The following is a 17944-nucleotide window of genomic DNA, read 5'->3' as shown; positions in this document are numbered from 1 at the left end:
TTTCTTCTCATATATACGTAAGGGATGGGTGTATTCGGTTATTATAAAATGAAATCCCAAATCAAAAAGAGGAAATTATGTTTACAGATAGGCCACGGTTAATACCGTATCCTAGAGGAGGGCGTCAACGCACCGAGGAATGAGCTATTGTGAAGATAATTAGAGACGACTGAATATCATTTGTCATCGTGATTCATCAGTTTTAGATATTATATTGTTATTTAATAAGGACGTCTCTTGTTGCTTTGGTCCACAGTGATTTGACTGAAACTCAGCAGGCTGTTGGTTGAAACTGTTCTGAAATTAAGCCTTACTGCTGAATATATGTTTTTGATTCAGCATAAGCGTACACATTATCCTTTAATTTGATGTGAGTGTTTTATCAATAGACTTTAATTCTCCTGTTTGTTCCCTGATCCTGGCATGCTTTCATCTTTCTCCCTTGGCAGACACCTGCCCCCTCATGGTTCAGAGGTGAACTGCACACATACTTCTGAAGACTCCAAATCTGGAAGGTAGTCAGTCCTGAATTCTCATCAAAATAGCCGCATTGATCACATTATTTTCTGTGATTTCTTGAACGTTATATAAACATTGAACCAATTAAATTCTGCCTTGTTTACAGGTTACAGTATTTCCAAGGACCAACACACTCTGCTCCTGCTCATAAGTAGGAATTTCTTCAGGCTGGTTTAAATGAATGTGAGCACATGGAGACGAAAAGGCCTTGTGGGAGTTGGATGGCTTTGTGGATAATGAGAACTACAGTTTCCTCCACCACTATTCTTCTGTATGAACCCCAGGACACCGCTTCAACCAGTGATAATCACACCGGAGGCGGCCACAGCTGACACACAACAGTAAATAGGGGAATAAAAGTGCGCTCCTGCAGACACCCGGACCTAAGATCTACAGCGTGCAAATTTAGGTTTACTGCACCCAGTACAACTTCTGTACACAAACAGGCAGATCAGAGCGGATAGATGTGTGATTAGTGGATGTCGATGTTTGTGTGTGGGCACTGGTTGAAATGGAGAAGCAGATATAACTCAAAGAGTTGTCTGGACATGGGGACATGCTGATTGGCTGCGTGTTTGTCCCCAGTAAATAAGCAAAGCCGAGTCACATTAAAGAGTCGCCTGTGTATGTGTACTGCTGATATAATAATTTACTGAGGTGAGTTTATTGAGGAAACCAGGGAGCGAGAAAATAAGTGTGCATGTTTTTGTATGTATACGGCTGCATTACTCACTTAGAAAGAATGAGTAATGCAAGGTTGTGATCTAGCTTGTTTACTTTTGAACAATGTGAATATGAAAGTATTTATTATGTACTTGGCATGAGTGAATGTTAGTGATGAAACTGAAATAGAAAATAAAGTTTCTGTAATTCAATTTGGATAACCAAGTCATAGAGAATTTCTCTGGCAGTGAGCGGCTTCTTGATATTTCAGCTGAGCAAAGTTTTGTTCATATTGTTATTCTTGCATCATTTTTGGTCCCAGTAAAATGCATCCACTGAACCGAGTGAACCTTGTGAGGGACACTATATTTGCTTTTCATCTTCCATGCAAATACTGAAAGCTTCTCTGTTTTGATGCTATTATCCAGTAAACCGATTTGACTCTGGCTCCACTCTGGTTCTACTTTAGGCCTGTGTATCAGTTGCTTGTCCCAGTTTGGGTGTTTCTCTTCCAGATTTGATGAGGGCAGAGCTCTGGTGCCCGTTCCAGCTGAGGTGCACTATTTAGCCCTAGGGCTTGCTTAGCAAGGGTAATTGGATCTGGGTGTTAATCTGTGCAATGCGTCTAGAGCAGTCCACTGACAGTGAGAAACTCATTCAGACATTTGACTGCTGCAGGAGTGTTTTGGCTGGCTTACCAAAGAGCTTTGTCAAACTTACAAGGAGTTCAGAATGAATCTGCAGAAATGCTGACTCGTACCAGACTAAATTCTGGCACCTAAATTCCTTTTCTGGCATCTTGTGTTTTTTTAGATTGATTACAGGATTGTCGTCTTGATTTTTAAATGTCTTTTTGGTGCTGCCTGTACTGTAGATACCTTAGCAAGTGTATGATTATAGATATATCAGAGTTTTTTTTATTTCGTTTTGTTCAGGTCAAGTGGATTAACCTTAAATTTCTTTATATTGATTGCTTCTTATATATGTAATATTTATGGTATTTCATGAATCACACGTAATAAAGTATTTTAGTACACTTTACTTTATGGTCGCACCACTTGACACTTGACAGTGTTTCGGAGCATTTAACTTATTTCTCCTCTGCTCTTATTGAAGTTGTGAAAACATGCATGATTCATGGTGCCAAAACTGATTTTCATGCTTTTTACTTGATGGTTACACCAACTGACAATTTTGTATTTTATTATTATTATTATTATTATTATGTATTATTATTTATTTATTTTTTGTTCCTTTATTCTTTGTTTGTGAACATAAATATACATCTATTTTTCTTCAGGAACTTTCTACTTGTATGTTATTGCTTCCAGACATAAACAGTGGAAGCTGTACACAAGCAGATGTGTCAGCATTGGCTGCTTTTTGGCTCGAGCAGGACTTGAAGCTCAAATGGCGTAAGAAGATGAAGAAGAGCCACTGCTGGGACCGTGGAAGGGACTTTCCTCCCTGTATGGCCAGCAGGAACCTCAGAGCTCACACACACACACACACACTCAATAGTTCCCCCGTGAGGCTGAGAGTGTGGATAGCCCCACCACCATGCATAGAAGCTCCACTGTTCTACTGAGATCTCCTCATGCTCTGCCTGGCATTAACCAGTAAAATGGGTAAAATGGGTGATCACAGGTCTGCTGTGGGTCGAGGTGTGTGTGGACAGCACAGGCTAGGCCTGTCAACACTTCAAAGGGAAGCTGTTATTTCACCCTGATCCATGACCAGCCTTCACTATACCCGAACTCTGACCTCACCCGTGATAGGTGACACCACAAGACTGGTCTGAAGACAGTGTAAAAGAGCAAACTTTATCAAGTATTACTGTTGACAGGCCCAAGCCCCCAGTTCAAATAGTGCAGTGGTCTCAAGAGCTGAGAGATGGAGTCAGTACTCTCAGAGAGATAAGAGTACGGCGGCCTGTTATTGAGGTCTTGTCAAGTGATCTATGGAACTTCTCACTGAGTGGTTGGTGATGATGAAAAGAAGTCCAGTGTTACAAAAACATCATGTTTTCTGCACTTCCTATTTCCTCCATAAGAGAATACAATTCTCAGAATTAACAGCTCAGGCATGGAAAAACACATGACTAATCATCTGACTTCAATAAGACATGACCTGAAACTGACAAGGCGTCAAAAGCTAAGAAAAAAACTTCCTCATCCCTCCCTAGCTGCTTGCTGTCACAGTGTCAAGTGTGTGCAGAGCTTCTGCAGGGTGGTTGAAGAAAGAGAAGTTTATTTCCGGATCTGCAGGGTAATGCTGTGTCATTAAAGCCACTGTAGTTAGTGGCAGATTGGGGCCCTCATTGGCCCTGTATTGGGTGGATCTAAAGAGATCTGTGCACAAGAACATATCTGAGAGTTTTGGTTCCTTGCATGGATGTCGAAGCTTTGATGTGCACAGAGTGGTTTGTGAGATCTACTCTAGCAGTTCTTTCTAAAACCCAAACTCTTGCTGTGCCTTAGTGTCTTATTTCTGTCTTCATGTTTTTTCTTTTCTTTTTTTTTTTAAAGAAAAACATATGTTTTTAGTTTCTGTCAAACATCTGTCGTCATGGAACGTTAACCATTGGATTGTTCAGTTTCTTGTATTTTTGCTTAAAGTTTGACCCCATACCCTTGCTGATCTTACTTTGGCTTGCTGTCAAAAACATTTGCATTAATTCAACCTCAGCCACGCATTACTATGCACATTACCTTAACCTAATGCATGGCTCAACTCAGCATTTTCACTTTTCTGTCTAAAGTCAACTGGAGGGCATTGGAAACTGTTACGTTTCTAACATCAATCACGTATCAAGCTGTCGAACATAATGGCAGCTTATACATAATTATCATAATCACAACCGTTTCCTTCTGTTGTTCCCTTATAGTATGTTATCGCTAAATCTTGGTCAATGATGTGACACTTTTTTTGTCCAGATCTATTTTAGACATGTTATAACATGTTTTCAGATTCTGAATTACATCATTTTGATATTTTGCGGGTTTTGTGGGATCATTTAAAAAATGTGGTGTAACTGTGCAGAGGAAAATAATCTAAAATAATATTTTATTATTTCTTCTTCATTTTTTTTATATTATAAATATATTTGAAAAAGTGTTTTTCAAAAAAATCTGTGTGATGTTACCAGCATGCAGGGAGCCATTTTGTTATGTAAACCATAAAACAATGACAATGTCACTTAATTGGACTTTTTTAATGAAAAAAACATATTTTGTTATCGTCAAATGGAGCAACCACTCCAGAATGTCTTTACACATAAACACTTGATTCTTGCTATTGTAGGTTTTGTTTTAACTAAAATAAAAAATATTTTTATATTTTCTAAAATATAAAATAAATATGTTAAACAACAACAACAACAACAACAACAACAATAATAATAATAATAATAATAATAATAATAATAATAATAATAATAATAATAATAATTATTATTATTATTATTATTATTATTATTATTATTATCTTGTGTGCTCTCAAATGTACTCAGGAGGAATGTACTTTAGTGCTATTTTTAAATTATGGTTACACCACTTGACTTTTATTGTATTATTATATTTTTTTTTTTGAGTATATATATATATATATATATATATATATATATATATATATATATATATATATATATATATATATATATATATTTTTTTTTTTTTTTTTTTTTTTTTTTTTTAAATACATAAAACCAAAACGAATAGAAAGATTGCTTTTCTAATAACCTTTCACATTGTGTTGTAAACTGGACATGTAAGGGATTTTATCATTTTGGACCTCATTATTTGTCAGTGGCCCATTGTTAGCAGCGTACATCATATCTACCATCTTAAAGAAACTCTCCAAACCAGCCTGTGGCTTCACACAGCCACGAGCGTTTGACGAGCCCGTGTGGCTGTGGGTGCTTGTGTTTCTCTCGCTCGCCTTTTTATAGCGCAACTGCGGGACTGGTGGCTGGTCTTTAATCAGAGACTGGAGAGGCGGGCCGAGGTGCTGACTGTAATGCGATAGCTGCGCCCGTCCTTAATGCTATTACATCCACATGCTGCTGCCGCGCGAGACTCAGCGCTCAACGCAGAGACGCGCAGTGCCAAAGAGACAGCGCGCGGAGTATCTCTATCACAAGACTTCAGTTACGGACCCTCTGCACTGAAGACCATATCCGAGCTGCCCTTTTCTTGCAGTTTTGCGCCGTGTACAGTGTTTCCCACTCGAGCGTTTGCTGCTGGATTCTGTGGGGACAAGACCGGGAAAACCCTTCATGTCAGCTGGATTTGAAGGCGAGAGAAAGCTCACCTTACTCCCTCACACGCTGCTACAGCTCGAGGAAATCAAACCAGAATACGTTTTCGGTCTGAACTCTGGCTTTTAGAGAGAAAGTTGTTTAGTTTTAATCGACCGTTTTATTTCGTTGTTGCTTTTTTTAAGGATATAACTGGAGATGTTAAACAGCTAAGTCTTGGTTGAATTTACGCATCAAGCATTTTGAAGCACATCGAGAAACAGGCGGAAGAAATTGTTATCAGACTGAAGATACAAGTGGATACATCATCAGTGGACAAGAACATTTTCAAAGAACATCACAAGAACTTCAGCATTTTCTCTACAGACACTGGGTGAACATCACCCGGAAAAGATGGATTTAATCACAAAGCTCTGTGGATCTTTACTCGTCTTGTGTGCGACATTAGTTTATGGAGAGGAAGGTAAGTTTCTGTTGTTTTCCCATTTGTTCTTATCTGAATCCGTTTAGGTTTTCATTTAACGCGTATACTATTTGTGTTATTGCAAAAGTCACTGCGACCACATTACTGATTTTAGTTTATATGTCATTTTGGGTATTTGTTTTGTTGAATTCTGCTTAGATTTGTTATCGGTACCTTAGAACTGACAGACAAAACGGCAAATATGCCATATCCAATACTTATTTAAAAAAATAATAATAGCTAATAATAATAATATAAATATAAGTTAAAAAGCGAAAAAAGACGGGAGAAACCAGAAAACAAGTAAACAAAATCAAAACTACTACACTAAGATGACGAGCCTCTCAGAAGGTTTCAAAAGGTTTTAGTGAGATTGGTGAAAGCTCACCGCGTGCGCTGGCAATCTCCTGCCCGCTGGAGGTGACGCGCGCTCGGCATGAGATCCGACAGACGCCGCGCTTCATTCTGGGCTCCACTGCACGTTTTCATAACACTATTTTGTGTTTGTTTATCTAATTAGCTGTGTAAACCAGTTCGTTGCTTATTAGGATCCCGGGTATTTTGCTCACAAACGCACAGATAAACTCTAGAGTAAATTACGCAGCAGATTCTCTTCATGCCACGGACGGGATACTAAATTAAGCCGCCTATCACTTAACCCTTAAACATGTAATATATGTATTTTTGACCTACAAAGTCGTAACACATCGTTTACAGTGTTTTTCTAGTCATAGTGTCCTCGTGTCATGGTTACTTAGTCTTGACGACTGTATTCGTGCAGTCGCGGGCACATGAAGCACATCCAGTGGCTCTCATGGAGAATATCAGAGAGAATGTATAGAATGTATATATTTTCCTACAGGCGAAATATAAGCTACGTATAATTGCACATGTTTATATGTGTAGCCTACACAACTCGTTTTTGTATTTTTATTTTTATAACCTTTATTTGACATTTTTACACACCTCGCTGATGTTTCTCGATATGAAAGATCTTTAGCAAGTTTTATTAATCTTCCTGACTGTTAAAACTCACTTCAACTACTGATATATTGAGATAGTTATAAGTTAAATCCTTAAAAAGTCCTGAAACCGTAACATATTTTCACAAATAAGTCATGAATAATAATGACATTATTAACCTCGAAATTTTGGGCTTTATAACTGAATAAACCATACGTTTTACGTATACGAGTCGATGTGGCAGTGTTTGTGTCTGTCTCGAGTGAGAAATAATGCCAAACGGATTGAAGGGGATTTTAAAACGGGGATTTTTACAGTTGTTGTCTGTTTTGTGTCTAAAATGACGTATCACGCGATCATTCAATGTCTCAAATATTTATTTTTTGCGTGTTTTTATACTCCATTACTCTAAATATAACAATATAAAACTGCAAGCAGCCTCACAAAATAGATACTTTTTTCATTAGTATTGCTGATTATGTACGCAAATACATAGTAACACGAACACTATAATATAAATTGAGTCGTTTTTTCTGTTGGACCACATGAGTAACCTTCTTGGATGATTAGTTCACTCAAAAATAAATATTGTGTCATCATTTAGTCACCCTAATGTTGATTTAAACTGCCCTCTGTGGAACACAAAAGGAGATGTTAGGTAGAACAGTTGGGGCTGACAGTCTAAGTCACCATTCACTTCTATTGCGTCTTTATTCCATACAGTGAAAGTGAATAGAGACTGCTGAAGTGTCCTTTTGTGTTTCATGGCAGAAAGTCGTTAGGGTGACTACATCAGTACAGAAGTGTAGTCTTGTGTGTACTATTCCTTTTAAGTTTCTGTTAGGTCTCTTTTTACTCTTCTAACATTTTCCTTCAGTTGTTTTGGACTAGCATTAGCTTTATTTTCCAACCAAATGTCGACAGCAGTGCTGCCAGACCCAACAGATCTCTGTTGGGTTCGGCACCTGATCCAAGAGAGAGCTCTCCACAGGGGTCCTTCTAAAAGCCCAGCTATCTTTCCAACACAACAACAGTGCCTTAATTAGTCCTGTTAAGCTTCAGACGGTCTGAATCAGATGGATGAATGGTTCTGAGAGAGGGAGAATGGCTTAACCATCTACTGCTGGGACAGGAAGCCCTGCTGAAGTGAGCTGGACTCAGCAGCTGATGAAGCACACGCTAAACGACAGGGGGGCTGAAGCCGCTTATTCTAGTGTGGACAGAATGTAATAAGACAGAACGGCAGAACTCTAAGTGTCTCATCACTGCGATTAAATATCAGCTATTCATCAGCAGACATTCACTCGGTGAAAATGAGAAACCTTATTGACTTCCGCCAGTCAGCTGCTGATATTTTCCAGCTCCTCTCCCGTGGCGCCGGTTATGGCTGCCGAACAGATGAGCCGTGTGGGGTGGTAGCATGCGGATGCGTGTGAATCTACATGTTTGAGTCTGAAAGACAGCATGTCCGGATGCTCTTCCATATTTTCCCGGTGTACCTACTGGTACGAGCGCAAAGAGCATGTTGTTGGCAAAGCCTTGGCCACCTGCGCCTGGAGGCAATGCTGCGATTGATTACATGCTTATGCAGCTGTGTAGACACACCTGACCACCTGCAGATCCCCAACACGCTCCAGAGAAACTGCAGCTACTGGAGCAAGCCCGACGGGTAGCTGCTTTGAAATCACAGTTTAGCAAGCATCAGTATCCCAATAGAGACCGCCGCGTGTCGTGCCGAATTTCTGAGCGAATATGAGAGCAATTCTCTCCTGGCGCTGGTTGTTTTCCGTGGTGTATGGAGTGAATGGGATCTCTTTAAAGTTTCGTCGGATCCCTGCTAAGCCCATTTGTCATGTTCATTTCTGCTGTTCAGTGGCCCCGAGCTTGTTTCATTTTCCATGCGTACATCTTTGGTTTTGTTGGTGATTGGTTCTGAGTTTCACTTTTGAGTTGTTCATCCAGCTCTTAATGTGAGTCACCTGCTTTTAGTCTGTTAGGGCTTCACTTTCTATGTGTGTGTGTAGCGTTAGGTTTCATCCAGCAGCGCCTCCTCTGAGCCCTTTATACTGTTGATGCTGATGAAAGGCAGATGTGGACTTCTGGCAACTTCTTTGTGTGTGTTTGGGGTACCCTGTGTTCCTCTGTTCTAACAGTGAGCTTGATACCAATTACACAGATGAGACCAGGGTGATGCATTAAATGTCTAATCTATTCAGATTACATATTTCCCAGTGCCTTCTGCAGAATAAGTATCCATGAATAACATTTCATGTGCAAAAAAGGTCCATTGGCTACTGGCAGTAGGCTAATGTAGTGATATACGAAGCACAGCTCACGTAGAAGTCATTTTCAAGCCAAGCAGCTTTCTGTTGGTTGTAGCAAAGAATTCCTGTGACCAATGTGAGCAAAGCTGTCCTCATGCGAAACTCCCAATGGCACGGATTCCTTTTGGATTGACCTGACTTGTCCTCAAAATTCCCCAGACTGAAAGTAAATGTGACCTGTAAAGTTTGATCAGCAGTCCACGAACCAAAGTTTAAGCAGAAACAAATGCTTCAGTTTGAGTGATGGGTGAATTAGTTACACACAAGTTTTGGCAATTTATAATCAGTTTGAACTGAAAAACACAACAACGACCATTATGTAAATCACTGCAGTTTGTTGTCATGTCTGCTCACCGCAACTGTTTTTTCCCTCTCCTGTCTCGTGTAATGGGTAATATTAGCACTCCCTCAGCAGAAAATGGGCCTGTAAATCAGCTAAAAGAAGGTCAGATATTTGTATTCGCGCCAGCAAATGCGGCGGCACTCGTTCACTCACTCTTGTGTGGCAGGCGCTGGAAAAGTGCTGAAACAGTGCTATTGGGATGAAATTCAAAACAAGCAAGAAACCCATAAATAATGCAGCTCCATTCTCGTTCCCCCACCCACCTGCTCAGCACCGTTTACAGTTACTTATGGCCCTAAAACGAGGGGGCCGGTGACAGGCCTACCCACGGGCAGGATCTTCAATCCTGAAAGAAGTGTGGCAGGGAGAGACGTCTCGTATGTGAAGAGAGGAGAGGAGCGGGGTTTTGCAAATTGACAAAGTACCAACATCGAAAGCTCTGACAGGATGAGATCTGTGGCTGTTGTTGTATGTACTCAACAGAAAATGGTTGTGTTGAATAGTGTGTGATGGAAGATACCATCGATTTGTCCAACAATCAAAGCTATTGATTGTTTCAGCCAAGATTTGATTTTGTGAATCGAAGGAGCTCTTATTAGTAGATTCAGTTTCTATTGAGCAGTGTGATGTTCTGCGGTATTGTGGGACAGGAAATCATGAGCTGAGGTCTTTTTTGGTGGGCCAACACTGAGCTCAACTTTAGACAGTGTGTCATTTATTATCCCACAATAAGGCCTAATTGTGTCACTTTAACATTTGAAAGGATACTATGGCAAAGTTATCGCTTTCCTTATTCAAACTGATTTTTTTTTTATATGATTTGACCTGAAGAATGAAAGCTATATTATACGCTTGGAAAATTATGAGCTTTATCACACTCATAGGCACTAGGGGTGTGACAATACACTTAGCTCACAGGGTAAGACAAAATGCAGATACTTTTTAAAAAATAATTTTAAAAATGGGTTCTGTCAGGATTTGATTTTGTGAATCGAAGGAGCTCTATTAGTAGATTCAGTTTCTGTTGAACAGTGTGAAGTTGGTTTGACAGCACTGTAAGCACAACTTTGTAAAGTTTATAATTTACTGATTCAGTTACTGTTATCTACTTACAGACAGTAATTTGTTTTGTTGCGCTTACTCGAAAGGTAGCTGTATGGTACTTTTACTGACACCTAGTGGTGTGGATGTAGGATTTGCACATTGTTTATGCCATTTTAGAAATGCAGTTTTCTAACTTTATTAATTTTTTTTGTTGTTTTTAAAAAAAAAGTAAATATCAAGGGGTTACACTGTTGTCATGTGATGGCTCTAAATGCATGTTCCCATAAGGTTATCTGTTCCATGTAAACTTAAAAAAAAAGTATTATTTTATTATTAATCTCATGTGAGTTGACGTTTTAAATGCTAGAACTGTTAATTTCTTTATGCTTTCTGAAAGCTTTTTAGCAGTGCACCTTTGAAAAGTTCAATGAAACAAAATTGTGTTTTATATTTTCAGGGTAAATAACGTTTCCATTCCCCAAAACATAAATTTCACCTGTACTTGGTGCACAGCAAATCATCCACAAGAGCGGCAAACACAGCCAAAGTCACACATATACACACATGTACACACCCAAACACACACACACTGTTGACTCTGGCCCATACGCCAGGGCTGCGTACTGCTGTGATAGCATGTGGCAGAGACTGTAGATGGATAGATTCCTTTAGCAGCACAGACACAATAATTCATGAGGCGACCACACACAGCAACACAACACTACTGCAGTATCTGTTGCTCTCTCTGCTCAGAGCGGAAATGAATCTCTGCACTGTCAGAACGGTTCTGTTGAGGCCCAGAGCTTAGGGAGGAAGAACACCTCCCAATGAGACCCGTCAGCCTGCCGATCCTCCTTTCTGCAAACATACGCATCTACAAATGATTCGAATCGGAACATATGAGAAAGTGATGATGCTGGGATTGTTCAGATGCAGGAGGATGTTTAGTCAAAACTACATTTTTCCTAATTCAACTAGGCTAGTTAGTGGGTTGCCTGAATGACTAGTCAGATTGTTTCAGATTGATGAGGTGCATTTATGTAAAGACATGATTTTGTGTTGGAAAACAGCTGGACGGAGCACAACAGACTGGAAAAGAGCACAGAGGTCTCAAGATGCGTTTCTAAAATTTGGGCTATTTTTAACTTGACATGCTTTCTTAAAAAGATGGGACACTCAGAAACAGCATGAGATCTGATGCAACCGACAAAGATGGCCATCTGCTTGTGTGCGTCTGTAGCAGTAGTGCTTTTGAAATAATTAATTTAAAGATTTTTGTGAGATGGTTTTTCCATGAAAACCGTTTAACCGCCAAAGCACAGCACCATCAAAAATCTAAAACTATGAAATATCTGCGAAATTTTTTTTATAAAGTTTTTATTTCAACCAAATATTTATACTAATATAAATGTAATCATATAAGTTTCTCTGAAATCCTCCACCTCCCCTAGCTCCACCTGTATAGATCTGCTACAGGTTTTTTTTATATGCTATTTGGATGCCATATCGTTGGCAAGTTCCTCTACTTGCTTGCAGCAGCAGCAATAATCTGCAACTACATTAATAACCAACAGCAGCAGCGTAGCAGATCTATTCTGCCAAGACCAAATCCATTTTATATAATAGTCAACCACTGTGACCAATCTCTACCATAAAACATTGCAAAAAACAGTAATTAAATTCAGTTGTTGTTTAGCTATTTAGGAACTAAGTTTTTCATTTGAGGCAAGATGCGTTATTTTTTCATGTTTGTGGTACATGAAAACTTTATTATTTCTTTAAGATTTGTTTACTGTTGCAAGCTGCAAATAAATCAGTGGCAGCTGGGTTTTAAACCCAGTTCAGCACTGTACACACTGCTATTGTCATCATAGCTCATTAAAACATATTTTTGCCTGGTCACAGTATCGTTTGAATGAAGTGTAATTCTGGGAGGTATGAAGAGGTTGCATCCTACCACATCAATCTTGTTTTCTGACGGTGAGAAAGTCAGTGACTGAGTGTGAGAGATCAAGTGTGCAATACAGATGAGTTGTAATTGTTCACAGAAAGTGCTGTGGAAACCAGCCACAGACCTCAAACTGTCAATCAAAGCCCTCACTTCCTCTGAACTCCTTCCCAGCGTCCCCACTGGGCCACTATGTGTGACGCTAGAACATCAGCTCCGTGCATGTTGGTTGTGGTGTATTTGTTGTGAATTTCAAGTAACGGCGGCAAAGTGCGTGCTGTACGTCCATCCTTGCTGGGCCACTGCTGGTGTAAGAAGAGCAGGACCACACCACAGAGCTCCATAGATTCCCACAGAATTGGAACGCCTGTGATCTGCTGAGTTCTACACATTTGGATTACAATTCTTTCAACTGCAGTTTGATTGTAGAGGAAGTTCAATTTTTAAAGGAAGAGCTCCCTGAAATGATGATTTTCTTTACTCAGCATCATGACATTTCAAACCTTTCTGTCTTACTGATTTATGCAGAACCCAAAGAAGACATTCTGAAGAATGTTTCAACTGCTTTTATCCATAAAATATGTCTAAAACATAATTGAACTTTCTTTACATCAACAAGAAAAGGTCAAGAAACATTCTTCAAAATATCTTCTCCAGGCAAGTTCCTGAAGTCATCTTGAATCATTCAGTGCCTCCGCGCCTTAAAACATTTATACACCGCCTCTCCTCGAACATGTGAGTTCGGTGCGCGCTGACATCGTAGCACTCTAGCAAAGGTTAAACAGCTGTGCCTCAATACTATGATCAGAGCAATAATGAATGAGAGCCATATCAATTATTTGAGCTGTGGGAGCCGAGGGCTTGTTTGGGAAGAAAATGGTAAACACAGGCAAGGGAGAGAGAAAATGAGTGCACTATCTATGTGCTTTCCACACAGAAAGGCATCTTTGTGACTGATCACAGCATTGGGTTGATCTTTGACCTCACCCAGACACACTTCCTGTCGCTTGAATAGCTTGTCATCTGTGATAGAGTGGTTTTTATTCTGAAGATACTGTTGAAGATTGTGTCCTAATGTTTGCAGGTTGCTTGTCAGTGATATAGTTGTATACCAGATGATAGCCAGGACAAGTGCATTTGACACTGGACACAACAGATTATTTGATTTCTCAATTTGTGTTTTTTTTTTTATTTTTATTATTAAACGTCGGGTCATAGAACAAAAGCCTTTAGTTGCTAAGTCATGACTGCTTCACTTAGTGACTAGCAGAGGTCAGCTATTTCCTTTCACTCAATTAGAATCATTTGTGTCATATTGATTCATTTGTACTGAATCGCTTCAAACAACTGAAAATGGCCATTGAGTAGCATTTAAATGAATATTAATACACAATGTTAGACACGTTTCACAGTGCACTTCATTTGAGTGAAACTGAATCATATTTCACCTCTCGTCTTTACAGAGCCATGTGGTGGGCATTTGGATGCCAGTGACGCAGGATACATCACCACACCCGGTTACCCACTGGAGTACCCACCCCACCAGAACTGCCGATGGGTGATCACAGCGCCTGAACCATCGCAGCGTATCGTCCTAAACTTCAACCCGCACTTTGAGCTGGAGAAACTGGACTGCAGGTGAGCAGAAAAGGTTCAGAGTCTCTATGTAGCTGATGATCAATCAGGAAATTATACATAGGAAGAAACTATGTATTTATAACCATAACCAATTCATAAATACGAGTATATCAAATCTGACAAGTCTGTATTTGATCAATTCAAGAGGGGACAAGGAAATCTTGTTTACTTTCTTTTATATAATAAGTGGTGTTTTATTAATTTTGCTGCTTAATATGCTGCTTTAAAAATGAGTTGATTAGGAAAGACTGCTGATGTTTCTTGTCTAGTGATTATTGGAGCCTTCCTGTGATGCCCCGCTGAGCCTGGCTCTAGTTGACATTACACACACTTTAATTAAATATCCTATAAACAAAGCTTCGACACACATTTCTGGGAAACGTGCAGGCTTGAGCTCTCTGCATGCGTTTCTCAGGCAGCTGTTCCAACTCTTCCCTCTATTGGACAGCAGCAGAAATGCATGGGGTGAGGATTGGAGTTTCACTGTATTTTCACAGTGTGCGTGTATTTGTTTTAAAGCGGGATTCGTAAAGCGGGACCCAATTCGATGGGAAATTAGCAATCGCTAGTGAAGTCTTTGACATCCATGAGTCATGTTTTACAAACCCAGAGCCACAAAGCCTGTCACAACCTGCCACTTCCAGCTCTCTTAGTCTACTCACTGAATATTGCCCTTTGTCCTTTTGGCATTTATTAACATTTTGGATCTATTATTTATACATAGAAGTGTTTTTAAAGAGAGATTTACGGGATGGCTTTTGACATTCCTTTGTTGAAATTGGAGCATTAATTTTTCAGAAGCTTTTGTTGAAAGTGTCTTCACTGAGCACTTCCAGTGAGCACATCAACAGAGAGAGAGAGAGATCAAAAGACAGAGACAGCAAAGTCTGATATGTGTTCTATTCCAGCACTTTGCTTACTCCTTAGTGGTTTGTGCACGGGATAGTACTGTTGTTATTTTCGTCTCTCGTTCTCTCTCCACCCTTGGCTTGATTGACAGAAGATGCGGCACGTTCCATTACATCACGCATCCTTTTCCGTGCTTTCCTCCCGTGGGGGATTTCTTTGCACGTCCATTAGTAAACAGAACTCCATATTGAATCAGACACATTGCTACATTTGGAAAAGAGGAAAGTGGACAGTTTCCCAGTAGTTCTCAGGTTAACACAACCAGTTCTAAGACTTAAAACAGATGTCTCTTTTTTTTAACCTTCCATCTTCACTCCCATTTGCCGCTCCTCTACAAATGTTCAGACTAGATTTTTACAAATCTTTTGAAGACAACGTGAGCGTTGTTCGTCTTGTTTATAGCATGATACCAAGTGATTGCTATGTTGGTTTGAACTGACATTTTTGAATAATTTTATTAACAATTATACATATAAAATATAAATATATGCATTTGATAAATAGAAAGATAAATTATCATATATTAAATATAGTGTGTAAAATAGTAGATCATATTTAAAGCAATTAAATAAAACTATTTATTATATATTAAAATTATATTTGATTATATTTAAATAAATAAAAATATATTTCACATTTAGATTTTTTTTGCTAGTTTTACACGTTATTGTTTATTTTAGGCAGGTGATCATTCTGACCCTGTTCTCTACCTTTCTATCTCTCTCTGAAGCCCTGTGGGCATTTAAACCACATCAAGGTTAAGTATGGTTATTTACAGCCTATGATTTCAGTGTAGTACACGGAGATGGAATCTACTGTTATGTCTGATCTGTAGGCCTCATAAATGCACAAATTATATATCAGTCTCTTCTGTTTAACACAAAGCCAGACTCTTCTCAGCTAAAATCATCACTCTAGCTGTCTTGTTTCTTTAAACTCCCTGACTTGTTCCCTGCTGCTTTTCTAGCGATTTTTGTTTTTGTCTCTTGGCCAGGCAGTTGAATTAAGGCCAAAGTTGGGACCATGGAGCTCTGTTGGTGATCCAATACAATCACAATTGTTATGCCTAGAAAACACGAGCACAAGAATTTTTTATTTTTTTTTCACAAGTTGTACAATGATGTATCCATTAACATGCTTTAACACAGCCACCTCTGATTCTCGCATTAGCTTTGTAAGACAAAATTGTCACACAATGCCATGGAAAGGTGTTACATCGAACTCTTTGTGAAGTGGACAGTTCGTTTAATTATGTTGGCGAGACTTACAGACGCAGGGCAGGGTGGAGTAAAACAGACTTTTAGCATTTAAACATTATTCCAATGAGAAGAACATTTAATAACAGCTCTTATTATGGGTGCGTGCAGTGTTATAATGTATCATAAGATCTCTGCCTTCACACATATTGTGGTATAGACACTTTGGGAAGGCTATTTATTTGATCTGTGTTGATCCCGAGGTAGTAACAGCTCAGTATCTTTCCACTGGACATCAAACTGGCTCCATCAGCAGCAAAGCGCTGTACTTAATTTATTTAACCTGAAGCGTTTTCCCTGTCAGATATGATTATGCAGCTCAGGGATCATATCCTGGCATCTCAGTCCTAACTGACAGATGTTTATATGCACACATGCTGAAAACTGGCTGTGCTACAGGGTTTCCCCTTTGACCTCATGAAGTTTAGTCTGCTCGTCTGCCACCACACCCGTATAATTCATCTTTCCACTCGTTTCTCCTTCAACTCTGTCATAACCTCCCTTTTTTGTCCATTCTTTCCTCCTCGGTCTGTAATTCTCATTCCTCCTCTTCCACCCATTTGGAGAGAGCGGCTCTTACTTACATGAATTTCAATGCTGGTCTAGGTTGGTTTGGTGTTTGGTTGATCAGTATAGCCACTGGTTGGCTTAAAGTTGGTTTACAAACAAATCTAGTTGACTTAGGACTGGTTAGGCTAGTTAAAGAGCCCAGTACATGCAAAACACAATGATATCCACTGATGCAGCTTTTTCTCTCCTTCTATTTCCCACTCACTTGTTCCCTCTTTCTTCCCTACATACATTGTGTCTGATTAAAATGACTCATCTCCTAAGGCACTGCCCATTCTCAGCATTGCTTTATTCCACATTCCCTATTGAGCTCTCTCTCTCATCACACATACAGTAGATGAGGTAAACAGTGTTGATAGTCCAGCCACACTGTCACTGCAAACACTTCCTCCACAGATTTTCCAGTGCTCTGCAGGGACTTAAGGTGGGCTCTCAAACATTTGTCACTAAAGAAAAGGATGCCACTTTGGAGGCAGTACCTCTTTCCAAAACCTTGACAGACATCCAGTGTTTAGAGCAGCATGGGACACTCAACTCTCAACTGATTTTAGTCGAAGCTGAAGTTAGCATGTTGCTAAGCTAACAGTGTGATAATCTAATAAGCATTGCGAATATCTCACACTTCATACATTTAAAACTCATTTATTTTCTTCAGTCCTCGGAAGAATTTGTCACAAAATGTATGTGGTTGTGGATCATGCAGCGATACCTAAGAATTAGTCTAAACAAAGATATTTTAGAGGCAGTATCGTTGTCTCTCTCCACACTCATAAACCATACTTTTGAGCTAAAGTGAGCTGCCTATATAATCAGCATCATGAGTGCACTAATTATCCTTCCTACATTTTGGAACAGACTTTGTGTCTGTAGCTCATCTTTAAATGGTTTTGGAGCACAGCCATTAAGGTCACGAAAAGGATGAGTAGAAAAACAGAGAGGAGAGAAGTGCACCATTTATTCTCCTGTTGCCAGAGAGTGTGATGAAATCCAGTGCACTCTGGCATATCAGAGTTGGATGACAAGAACCAGATGTAATGGGGGGAAAA

At 39.4% G+C, this 17944-nt stretch overlaps 1 protein-coding gene across 3 annotated transcripts in view; it reads left to right on the top strand.

The window, feature by feature from the left end:
• Positions 1-5064: 5064 nt before the first annotated feature.
• The window catches only part of nrp2b (neuropilin 2b), a 69650-nt gene continuing 56770 nt past the window's right edge, over positions 5065-17944 (top strand). Inside the window, exons 1-2 of one of the 3 annotated variants that reach the window (XM_026272242.1) lie at positions 5065-5903; positions 13989-14163. In XM_026272242.1, coding sequence (XP_026128027.1) covers positions 5834-5903; positions 13989-14163 — 245 coding nt within the window. In that variant the 5' untranslated portion in view covers positions 5065-5833. The remainder of the gene's footprint in view (positions 5904-13988; positions 14164-17944) is intronic. The other 2 variants (XM_026272240.1, XM_026272241.1) reach the window with 2 other exon arrangements.

The sequence above is a fragment of the Carassius auratus genome, chromosome 9, assembly GCF_003368295.1.
Source record: "Carassius auratus strain Wakin chromosome 9, ASM336829v1, whole genome shotgun sequence".
Classification (NCBI taxonomy): domain Eukaryota; kingdom Metazoa; phylum Chordata; class Actinopteri; order Cypriniformes; family Cyprinidae; genus Carassius; species Carassius auratus.
Note: the sequence above shows the minus strand (reverse complement) of the source record. Positions and strands in the feature narration are given on the sequence as shown.